This window comes from Anneissia japonica, unplaced genomic scaffold, assembly GCF_011630105.1.
Source record: "Anneissia japonica isolate Jap-2015-1 unplaced genomic scaffold, ASM1163010v1 scaffold1889_len2455224_cov183, whole genome shotgun sequence".
NCBI lineage: Eukaryota > Metazoa > Echinodermata > Crinoidea > Comatulida > Comatulidae > Anneissia > Anneissia japonica.
Genome location: NW_022752980.1, coordinates 1,583,831 through 1,596,358, shown reverse-complemented (window position 1 = coordinate 1,596,358; position 12,528 = coordinate 1,583,831). Strand labels below are relative to the sequence as shown.

General features: G+C 33.3%; 1 protein-coding gene across 1 annotated transcript in view; it reads right to left on the bottom strand.

Moving 5' to 3' along the window:
• Positions 1–691: 691 nt before the first annotated feature.
• Positions 692–12,528, bottom strand: part of LOC117122542 (rho guanine nucleotide exchange factor 18-like) — a 22,605-nt gene continuing 10,768 nt past the window's right edge. The window contains exons 8-24 of the mRNA XM_033268135.1: positions 11,853–11,978; positions 10,993–11,110; positions 10,308–10,357; positions 9,935–10,057; positions 8,834–9,001; positions 8,350–8,530; positions 7,755–7,835; positions 7,325–7,419; positions 6,666–6,738; positions 6,135–6,308; positions 5,344–5,600; positions 4,824–4,887; positions 4,369–4,478; positions 4,227–4,261; positions 3,484–3,640; positions 1,858–2,649; positions 692–976 (exon numbers count right to left, since the gene is read on the bottom strand). Coding sequence (XP_033124026.1) covers positions 1,867–2,649; positions 3,484–3,640; positions 4,227–4,261; positions 4,369–4,478; positions 4,824–4,887; positions 5,344–5,600; positions 6,135–6,308; positions 6,666–6,738; positions 7,325–7,419; positions 7,755–7,835; positions 8,350–8,530; positions 8,834–9,001; positions 9,935–10,057; positions 10,308–10,357; positions 10,993–11,110; positions 11,853–11,978 — 2,595 coding nt within the window. The 3' untranslated portion in view covers positions 692–976; positions 1,858–1,866. The remainder of the gene's footprint in view (positions 977–1,857; positions 2,650–3,483; positions 3,641–4,226; positions 4,262–4,368; positions 4,479–4,823; positions 4,888–5,343; positions 5,601–6,134; positions 6,309–6,665; positions 6,739–7,324; positions 7,420–7,754; positions 7,836–8,349; positions 8,531–8,833; positions 9,002–9,934; positions 10,058–10,307; positions 10,358–10,992; positions 11,111–11,852; positions 11,979–12,528) is intronic.

Here is a 12,528-nt window from a genome sequence, read left to right as displayed (position 1 = left end):
TATATAAATTTTAAAATATCTTGTCTTTCTTTCACATGTTGCAGAATAAATATAGCACAAGCTAATTTCTTTCACCTTACATTAGACCTAGGTAGAAGCCAAGATGAGCTCTCACATTTTGCACAACAAAAAGCAATCACTAACACCTTCCATACTTGAGCAGCCTAATTATCCAACCTCCATTTCAAATATCAATGATGCAATTAAAGGCTATCACTAATTCCCACATTTTGAGCCAGTCACTGATTCTATAAATAATCATCGATCAATAATTTCTTTTCCTTCTGGAAGTACAATAACAAATAACATATGTGGCTTGCCCTCCGAAAACCAGCATTAGTGACCAAAAAAATAAAAATTGACTTCTTAATAATGTATTCTTTTTATTCTTCACATTATAAGCTTTAAAATGATGGGTCATTTACAGGAATTAAGAGTAAAAGTATTGTGGCTTCTCTGTACTCAAATATACAGTAGAGCCACATTCTTTATGCAAATTAGATTTATGCAAATTACATTTAGTGACAGTACGCTGGTTTTGGCTACAACGTCCAAATTATTAGGCAGTGTGTGTCTGTTTGTGTGTGTGTAAAAAACAAGGCTTATCATCTCAACTCTAAAACTCCAGTCGCATATATATCCAGCATCTTGTAACACATTTTTTGCCAACACTGATTTTAGTTTTGCTTTCTGTTTAAATTTTTGTTTAAATATAATTTCTGTTTCGTTCAGAAATCTAGTATGCAGAAGCTAATGAAAACTTCAGCAACATCACATGATTACTAGAACACGGAACATACACAAATTACATTACGGCGTTTTTTTGAAAGCATTTTTGTTTTCATCTTGATTGGTCTGTTTTTCAAACATCTATAACTGATTGGTCTGTTTATCAAACATCTGCATACTGATTGGTCTGTTTATCCACAGGGTAGAATAACTGTTCATTCATTGCTATTCAAATATTATGAAGGACCTATAGGAGATAAAATAAACAGATAATTGGATAAAAAATTAATTCAATGAACCTGAGGATCACAATGAAAATGTTGAACAGAAATTCTACATTTAGAATGCTTAAAGTTTGCTTTCCACTAGGTGACATTATTCATGAGAATTGAGAGCGTTGGTTCACATTTCTATCGAAGTTTTCTGCTTCACCGTAATCAGTAGTTCAAACTGTTTCTACTTTTTGCGAAGCGAAAAAATGCACAACCAATCAGAGCTCAGGAAGTGAACCGACGCTTTTGATTCGTGCAAATAAATTTGCCTAGTGAAAAACAGGCTTTAATAGATGCTATTCATAATCTGGAGATCACCTAGTTCTGTTATTTTTAAAATGTTTATTTTAAAATATAAAATATATTCATAGTATATAATATAATGAACAAATAAAAGTCAATATTTGCATACATGACAATGTATATATATTTATTATTCATATATTAATGCAAGTTCTCAATCAAATACAGGACGTGCTGCGAAATGGGTAACTAGGCTTTTTGTTTCTCTGATACAGTTTGCTTTAGCCTATGTTACCTCTTGCCTGTATATTTCTTTCCAATGTTTATGTTTGATTATTAATGTAATGTTTTATATTTGAATTTAGCATTAGCAATTAAATGTAATGAAATATAATCACACACTCCTGACAAGTTGAGCATACCAAAGGTTACTCAAAAAGACAATAACACCTTATAAGACTATTTTCATAATAGAAACAAATACAAATAATATTAATATTTAAATGCAAGACATAATTAAAATTCATTATGGTTTGAAATGACATTCATATTAAAATGAACAGTAATTGTATTCCATACTAGGAATCAATTGCTTAACTTTGAGCTAGCTTACCTGGGGAGCTCAGAAGTATATGACATCTTGTTGTTGTTGTTCCCCTTGGTGTTTAGCTTGTGCTTTTCCATTATTCTCAAGGGAGGAATAGTCTTTTTTTGACTTACGATGATTGCTTTTCTTTTCACTTGCTGTGCTAGATAAATTTGCCAGTTTCATGGGCAACATTTGGGTTGTATTTGTCAAGCCTATTGACGAAGAAGAAAGGTGTCGTTTGCTGGACAACGAAGATAATGCCGACCCGGAGGACGGTGGCACTGAACTAGATGTTCCTATAGACGACGATGAAGAGTGTCGCTTCCCTTGCAAAGATGTTGTAGAGGAAGAGAGAGATGACAACTTAAACGGGAGTTTCTGCTTAATATCACTGGAAGTGTCTAACTCATTTGTGGCACTTAATAAGTGTATAGGTACAGCTTTATCATTCCTGTTTCGTCGACTGCTTCCCCCTTCTGAATCGGAAGACAAACTACTCTTTTCTGACCCCTCAACAACATCGCGAAGAGACATGTCAGAATACGAACGTGGTTTACGACCTGAGTTATTTGACTGATTATTATTTTCTTTGGCGAGTTTCCATTTGTCTCCTCGCTCTTCTTTTATGTTCTTTGAGCTTTTCACCTGTTCTTTCAAATCTTTTAATTGAAGTTCCATTGTTTCTATTTGTTTTTGAAGTCGTTCTTTTTCTGTTGTTTCTTTAACTAGCAGCTGTTGTTGAGAGGTAAATAATAAGTTTTGATTTTCAATTTCAGTCTGTAGTTTTTCCTTCTCTTCTTCAAATTCTTGTCGTTCCTGAAAAAAATGTCACCAAATATGATTAAATTTAATTTGTAATCACATATGATATACAAATATAGAATGTAAATTAAATCCTTGCTGAGCCACGGGGCTCATATATACTGGAGATTATACCCGGTTTCAAGCAGCGTGAAGCAGAAGAGAGCGTTAGGCTCCCCCTGGGTGGGACGGAGGTTCACTGCAGGTTACACCAAACAATTTGCTGGTACCCACTGATACAGCTGGGTTAACTGAAGCAATGTAGAAAAATTGCCTTGCTCAAAGACACAAGCGAAATGCACAGCGAAAGATTGGGACCCCGACCTCAGGTTGGGAAACCAAACCGCAATGGAAATACAATGTAAGCATTTCAAATATTGAGCTTTATTTTTCAGTAGAGCAGATAGTGGTACAGATAGTAGGCGAATCGATGGGCCGAGTGGTTAAGGCAGGGGTGTGACACACACCCATAATACTGGCGCTAGTTCGAGCAGCATGCTTGCCTATGGTTCTGGTGGTGGAACAAGTCAGACCCAGTGTAGACAATCAGCTCATGTGCACTATAAAGAATCCAGTACATCTTTCGAGTAGGGGGTTACCTTTGTGTACTGGTTCATACAGCCAATGTTGTGGACAGACTGGAGTAGCTGGCAACAGTTTACTAGGTAGCTCAAGACACAAAAGAGACCCTTAGGGGAGTAGAAAGTTACTGTACGAGCTAGTCTATGCTTCCAGACTCTGGTTTAAAGCACTATATAAATCTGACTACCATAAATTACATCTTTAATGGAAATGTTCTAGTCTTTGATGGCTACTGTATTTAATATAAATTGGTTAAATTTTTGTTACCTCTCTAAGTTTCTGCTGCATGAGATGCACTTCCTCTTGGTCTAATTCCACCTGTCTACAGGTATTTAATTGTTCTTCTTGTTTTTCTTCTAATGTAGTTGCGTGCTGAGTAAGTTCATTTATTTTCATTTTGGCATCACTTAATTGATGGTTTAAACTGCGAATGCAACAAATAATCATTCAAATAGCTATCCAAAATTATAAGAACAAGAAAATGATTTTAAAACTTAAGTCAAGTAATTAACAACATATGAGATGTATAGACACCTGATCAAGATACCTGAGGACATCTCAGCAAAGATGTCAATAGCAAAAGAATACAGAAAGTAAAATGGCAAAGAGGAAGACAAGAAAATCAAAGGGAAAAAAATTTTTAAATGGCATTAAAGACATCAAGAATACAATCGTCATGGTAAAATCACAATTCTAAAAACACAGATAATTTCATGAACAAATATATCCTGTCTATCACAGAAACCATCCCTACAAATATGCACGGTAATACAGTATCTAATTTTAAGATAGTATAATACATACTCCAAGTATCGAAATGCACGCCCCGGGGGGGTCGTCATTGTCACTCTGTCATTGTCAGCACTCAAGTACATCACCGCAAGGGTTTTTTTTAACAATCCCGACACGATGGCGTGCATTTCGATACTTGGAGTATGTATTATACTATCTTATCTGAAATTAATCAGTGGACCTTTCGGTATCTAATTTTCTAGAATAAAATATCTTACCTTTGGAGTTCTGTTTCCTGATCTGCTGTTAATACCTGAAATTAAATTGAATACAATATATTATAAGATCTGGTACATTCTAGAACTAGATGAATCGACAAGTCTGACAAAATGAACAATGCATTAAACTCAACTGACTTACCAACAGCCTATTTAAATACTGTGTTAACCGAGTAGTTGCAGTTACTGTTTCATTTGTAGGTAAATGTGTGGTGCCTCCTGGAGTAGAGTCTATACTTGAACTTAGGTCACCTGATGTGGAAGGAGAATAGAAAACATGTGTTACATCTGTATCAGATATAAAGAAACCTGTTGTTTATTTGTATGCTTTTCTTGTAAAATTGTTTGCATAATATTGCGCTTCAAATATTGCAGAATAGTATGTATATAAACATATAGCTATATTTTACCTATATGTAATTAAACTCTATTTAATTCAATTCACCTTTTATTTTAAATCAGCCACAGTACATAGACAGATACACAGTAAAATTTAATATAAATTTCAAAATACAGTACAGTAATTAATAAATATTTTTTACACTAACATGTTACATTCCATAGTAATTTGCATGCAGGTGGGCTCTCATATCTTACCTTGGGAATTATCACTATCAATGGTCTGGTTAGGATCACGTCTAAGAGCTGCAAACATTTTTTCCTATAAAAGGGGGAAAAACATTATTCTGCATTAACTAATTCTTCTTACCTGATATATTATGAGGGTGATCATTTCAGTGGTAATCAATTTTGTCCCTTCATTCACTAAAACTAAATCTTTATTATGAGGCTTGAGGACTGGAGATTATTTGGGCTTTGAGAACACAATCCTGACAGTTTTTGCCAGGAGTGAACCCAGAAATTTAGATTGGAAGGTGACACTATGCCATAGCAGTAGAATATAACTCAAGGTCACGTTTAAAGAACCAGTTTTATTTAATGGCATTCTGAACATCTAAGGATGTGTACAAACACTTTTTTCTATCCACTAGATTATTTCAAAGGGTAGTGATGGTCTACTTATGAGTGATGGTCAAATTACCCTTCTTTCTATCCACTACAGATTAAAGGTCATTCAAAACTGCAGTGTCTGTTTTATGAGTGATGGTCAAATTACCCTTTCTTTCATGGCTTTCCAGTCTGCTGCATCACTTAAACTTCTGCCCATTTGAGACTTAGCCTGACTGTCCATCTTCATCCCTGCGAGCGACCTGGTGTCTGGATTAAGTGTGGGATCTGAGCCACCTTTATCTGTATCTTGGCTATGCATACTGTGAGTCTGTTCCTTTGATAGGTTTGGTGAACTTGAACTTCGGTTTTCCGATGTAGAATTCCTGCGAGAGTATCGTTTTTGTAGATTTGTTCCAGGCAGGCCTGATAATAAAATATCTTTGTTAAGTAATAATTGAAATTGACAAACATTACCAAAGACAGACATAAAACAACATTGTTATAATTGAAGATACAGTATTACTTACAGCGATTTATTAATGTTTTCAATCAATAATTTTTATTACCTTATTTCACAAGAATGACGACAATAAAAAACTCAACATAAAGGTCACATGACCCGTTCTTAAGTGAATCATCAAATGTGTTAAACACTGTTCAGAAATATATTTGATATAGTATATTTCTTATTATTTATCACAACAAATATTTAAAAAAATAATTAAGTGGCAGGTTGAATTTGGTTGGGGAGCATAGACTCGACACGGTCTCATTTATAAGTCAGTCTGGTGAAGATGAGATTGTTCATTCACAATCTATATTTCTATCCTCCTCAGTAAAATATACACACCAGACAATGGAATAACATGAATGAATTAAATATACACACCAGACAATGGAATAACATGAATGAATTAAATATACACACCAGACAATAGAATAACATGAATGAATTACCGAAATCAAATGTAGCATGGTCTTTGACAGAGCTATCAAAGCCGCTGAAAGTTTCGGCTCGTTTTGGTAAGGCTGGTAACTGACAAGTACCGCTAAAATGTTCACCAGCGCTGCTTGCACTACGACCTAGCCCCATGTAGTTTATACTGCACACAGAAGATGTTAAATGGGTCACTGCAGAAACAAAATCCAAAATTTAACAATGATTATTGATACTAGTAGTACAGTATTTTTATTTCATACTCATTTTACAAACAAAAGACCACTGACTACAAGTAGATCAACAATTAGGTTATAATCTTACATTATCAGGCAAACTGAAGGTTCTTATCAGACACTAGCATTTTTTCTCATGACTAAAAACTCCCTAAGTTATTAATTAATTGAGCATTTGAGATGTATTGTGAAGAATTATTGAGACAAAGAATATTTGGCATATCTTCCTATGACTCTAGACTTGGTGGTGGTACTAACTTTCAAAAAACAACTTTCATTTCATCAATGAAAATGAAAATGATCTGATTACTGTACCTTCTTCAAGAGACTTTAATAACAATTCACTGGATTTCATATATAACATTTCCTCGGATTCTCGAAGATTGCTCTAAAAACAAAATGAAGAGAATTTGTCAGTAATATAAAGTGTGAGGCCTCACCATGAAATGAGATGCATTGTTTGTGAAATCATATTGAAATATTCACCAAGACAGGTCAAAATCAAAATGTTTACAAAATTTTAATTTTAATGTTTTTAAATATCTTGATACTTATATTTTATGATTATACACTTTTTGAGTAAATTTTCTTACCAACACAGTGTTCTCAGCACATATTCTGTAATTCTAGTCCTATTATTTGAACAGGTTAGTTTATCTTTGAGCCGATTTTCTCAAAACATGGTTCTCATACACCGAAACTTTAACTCTGGATCTACTTATCGTAGGGAGCCAAAGACCAAATTAAAGCTTATAATGTGGTCTATCCAAATGTATTATAAACTTGGTTTTTTTGATTTTCTAACCATGAGACTCATTTTGTGGTGAGACCTCACAAATATGTTTGCAATTCATTTTAAGTGCATCAACAAACAAATTTCATTTACAAACCTGCAACAAAGTGCTGAAGGGAAAAATAGTGTATCACTGTAAAAATCTCCTAGTTTCTATATTGTATAATGCAATATTACTCACATTGTCATTGCGGATAACTTTAGCAAGTTCTATTATCAGGTTAGTCTTCTCAGTGGCAAGTGATTTTATTTGGCTGTCCTTATTCTGCAAATCACCTGTTAACAGTAATATCAAAAAGATAAAATAAATAATAGAAGAAACTCATATACATTCTAAGTATATTAATTATCTGTAATATAATAAAAATCAAAATACAATCAGTAAAGACACAGTAACAATATTTGGTAAGTTACAAACTTAGTAACTTCATGATGATGGAAAAAAAAAAAATCATAATAAAAAAAAATGTAGCATGCATGTGTTTCTAGTACCATTGATGCAAACTGAAAACCTGTATCAAAAATATATTGGCAATTGAGAGTTCCATTGATAAATCAATATCAAAATAAACCACAAATACAATAATTTGATTTAGAAATGAGAGTCTTACTTATAAACTGCTTTATTGTCTTTGCTCTGACTTCCTCTAATCGTATCTGTTCATCGACTTCCTCTACTTGGAGGTCCTCATCTGAAAAAAAATGGAAAAGGTTTATCAAATGTGGAAAAACCAAGACTAATAGTTTACTTAACCACTATTGTAAGATACTGTTAAAGAAATATTATTGAATATTATTATATACTGCATGATTCTGGAATATGCCAAAAATTTAAGAAAGATCAAAACAAGTCATCATGATTCTATACATCAAGCTATATTTTCTAATCTTCATGAATGAAGATCGCTGCTTCAATTCCTGATGATGAACAAGGTTAGGGCTTGCAACAAGGGTAGGGCTTGCATTAGGCCTACATTGTTTGGAGTTCAAGCTTTGTAAAGCCCTGTACAGGCATCAAATTTTATTTATGACATGCCTAAATATGGTCATAATGGAATAACATCATGACCATATATAGGCACATCATGAATACTGTATATATGGGCATACAAAAGTTTTTTGTCAAAGCATATTTGACAATCTGGACAGAGGTTTAATGTAATAAATTTTGACTTTCTTAAAATAATTTCCTTTGTTTAGACTTACCAGGTGCTGGGCATTCCTTAACTGCTTCCTCAATTTTTGCCTTCCACAGTTTGCGATCATCTGATTCACACTTCACTTCATACATCTCTGGGCCTGAGGATGCAGTGCTGATTAAGTAAATACTCTTGTTGTCTGTAGCTACATCCCTTACCATCATCTTGTGTAACGATATAACAGGGGCCTAGAATAAAAAGGTTAGTGTATATAATAAGGAAGATTCTAAGAGAGTCTTGTCCTGAGTACTACTTTTTTAAGGGTATGAAATATTTAGAAGTAGTATCAATCATCGACTGTTCTTATCTTCCATTTTTCAAATATTACATCCATTACATCTGCAAAAATTTGTGTCCTAATGAAAAACTCAGAAGGAGTATACCAGCCTGTTTTTACAGCTAATGAACTGTCTTGAGTTTGAATCACAATAGAGATTATATGTCTTCTAAAAAATATTCTATAAAAAAAAAGGTCAATACCGACTGTATACCTTTTGGTCTTGAGATGTGAACGTATACTTTTGATTGTTTAATTCCAGTAGCAAGAAAACATCTGTAAGGAGTACACCAACTATTTCTGTATATTTTCCCCGTGCTGACTTCAACTGAATAGTACCCTCATACCTCAACTTTCGGTCTTTGGAAACTATATCTTTTTTCTGAAAGATGAATAGAATGCCTATATGCTTTAATATTTTATTCTTTGAAACACTATGCTTTTGAACGACATTAAACGGAAGAGTATAGTCAATGCACCTGCCTGGAAAAGACCATATGTAAGGTGGAATGATCAATTAGCCTTAATGACTCTTAAATGTTTAAAAGGGGAATAATCCATCTTATCTATCTTCTAAATTTACTTTCAATATTGATTCCCATTCTAAATGTACACATATTCAAACTCATAATAACCTTACTGTACCACAATGGAATAACCGTCGGCATGGCAACTTTTTTGTATTACATACATGACTATTTTATCTTTTAAAAACTCTCTTAATTCTTGTATATATATTTAGGAATTTTTATGTTACTTGCATTGCTTTTCAATATTTGTTTAATATGCAACTGTACCACTTTGAAAAACAATACACAAGTATTGAAAGTGCATGCAGTAAAGACAGAATAAATAAATAAATAAATGCAAATTGTCTTCCTTGGAGCCTTGAGAAAGAGGTTAAATTGCCTATTGGCAATCTACAGGTTTGCTGGCCTTCTCTTTTGATTTCATAAATATAAACAAATATAAAATTAAATAGGCTTGCCCAAAATCATGAAGAAATTCTAGCCTTAAATCATATGCCTCTCAGGAGCTTTCCTCTTGGATAGGCTAAAAATCGGTTGGAAATTAATGAACACTAATGATAAAAAATTAAGACAGATTTAAAAAAAAAATTGACATAATTTTTTTTAATAAATTCTAAATCAGTAGTTGAATTAGATTAAAACTTTAAAACTAGTTGAACCTAAATCATAATTCTGTGAATATTTCTTTATCATTTTGTATTTATTTTTTATTCTTATTTTTTTTTTTTATATTTCATTAAAAATATGCTTAATGGCAATCTGCAGGAAACTGCCAGTGTACGTACCTCAAACTTTTTCCCATTCTTCATCATACCATACGCCCGTCCTTCTACCTTGTTGTATATATCCCACAGCTTTTTGTTCTGCTCATACAGTTGTACCTCTTCATTAACCCTGCCTAATATGCTCTATTTTGGATCAAGAAAAAATGAGGAAAATTAGAAGGATAACTTTGGTTCATAATTATATTACCAACATCATCAGCAGCATCATTGCTTAGGGCAAGTCTTTTTTCAATATAGGTTCGGAACTCTTCACTCACTGGATGCTTCCCTACCACAACCTCCCTATCCCCCTTTGTATTTTGTTTGCACCTATGAATGTCAACCTTGTAAATGGCGTGCACATACTGAAAACTAACTAAAATCAAGATCTTACCTTGACACAAGTAACCGCTTTCTGCAGAGGTCGATAATCTGCTTTTGAAGCTGCAAAATCAAACAGGGTGAATACATAAATTATTACCACTTCAAGAATTTCAATTGCAGGTTTGGTGGTAAATCGTTAACCACTCACTACACAGACCAAATGTGAATACAGTTAACTTTGCTTAAGTCGACTTTGTCTAAGTCGAATAATTTCCAAGTCAATCTAATTTTACATGCCAAATTGTTGTGTTTTTCATTAATTAACAATCTGTAAGTCAAATTTTATCCAAGTCGAACGATATTTCAATGGCATTTTTGATTCGACTTAGGCAAGTTCAACTGTAGTGTTTTTATTAAACAAAATCACTTGTGCAATATCTGTAGGCTAAAGCCTGATCTTCTTTGCTTCACTTTCTGCAATTTACTGAAAATTCATTTCTATATTACTTTTCAATAAAAATATCATCATCTTTTATGTTCTCGGCTAAGATGTGAATATATAAGATTCAGTTCAGTAAATCTGACGAAAGAAAGTACTGCATTGGAAACAACCATGGCCAAGTAGAGCAGTTTAGCTCAAATTGCGAAGGGACAAAATTGTATTCTAAACATCGGTGCTTTGATTTTCACAGCTCTTTCCTCCACTTTCTTAAATTTATAATATAATATAATGCTATGTAATATAATATACTTACGTTTTGTCTGCTTTATGATGGCATGTATCAACAAAGGATACTTAGTAAGCCTGTGCATGGCACTTAAAATGCATTCTGGGACGGACCATCGGCGACATAAAGCGTTATTACTACATTTCTATAAAAGAAATATTTGTATATAAATTCTGACTTGATAGCAAACTTACTAAATATGGGTGCAAGTTTAAATTGAACGAATATTGAATGAATACAATAACCTCAGCTATGCTAAGGATAAGATCCTAATATTTAAATGTACATTATCTGAGATCTTTTATATCTTCACTGTAACATCCCTATGTGACTTGAGATACAAATGCAATAAAGCAGATATGTGCCATTAACTTAAAATATTCTACTTAGCTAGTACTATTCAAATACAGTTCACAACAAAATACATTACTATGATAGTATAAAACATACTCCAAGTATCAAAATGCACGCCATCGTGTCGGGATTCAATATTTCAATATTAATTATGTCATCATCAGGAATCATTCCTGATGATGGCATAATTAATGTCGAAATATTGAATCTTGACACGATGGCATGCATTTCGATACTTGGAGTATGTATTATACTATCTTATATGAGATTAATCAGTGGATCTTTTGGTTTTCGGAATACATTATTACAGTGCCGTGGTTTGATGATTAGGGCACTCTCCTTTTAATGCCAAATTCCTTGGTTCAATCATTGCAAAAACGGTGTGGAATTTATTTTTTACTACAAACTCCTGGCCACTCCTCAAGCTTCATAGAGAATTAGACAAACAGCATAGAGGATCACATGCGATTAGCATTGCTACTTACTATACATTAACCTACATACACACAAAGCTCAAGCCACAAAATACTTACTTTGATAAATAGCTGAAATTTACGATCTGTTTTCAATAAATCTTTGTATGTTTGCACTGCTTCTTTCTGCCGACTGCAGAAGTAGGAATAAGACTTTACCATTTTTTCACCAGATTCTGTGTCAAACTACAAAACAAGATAATCACATTATAACAATTGAATAATATCAATATTGTCATATTAAGAATGAAATTATTGTGAGTACTGAAGCCAATTAAGATGAAGGCTAAAAGTACAATAAATTAAATTATTAAACACATGGAAGAAAAGCAATGGTTCAAATTGTAAGCCAAGAGTAAAATAAAATAAACTGACAACATTGACGCCACGCAATGGTCCAAGATGCCCAGAAGGTTAAATATTAGATGACAGGATGAATCTCCAATTATTGGGCATGAACTTGATTATGAAAGCTGAAAACAGATTGTTGTGGAACCACACTGGAATGGCTGCCTCAAAACTAGATGTGTTTTTCTCCCTCGGTTCATTCAAACTATAAGCGAACTGACTTGTACAGATTTGAATGAGACTAACAAAGCCATCCCTGTACAGAAAGTTTTAATTAATAAAGGTTTTTCTTGAATAAGAGATCCCTGGATATAAGCCCACCCCCCCAAAAATTGGAACAATTTTGTGTTCAAGGGGGACATTTACCCAAGGAACTACTGTACATGTT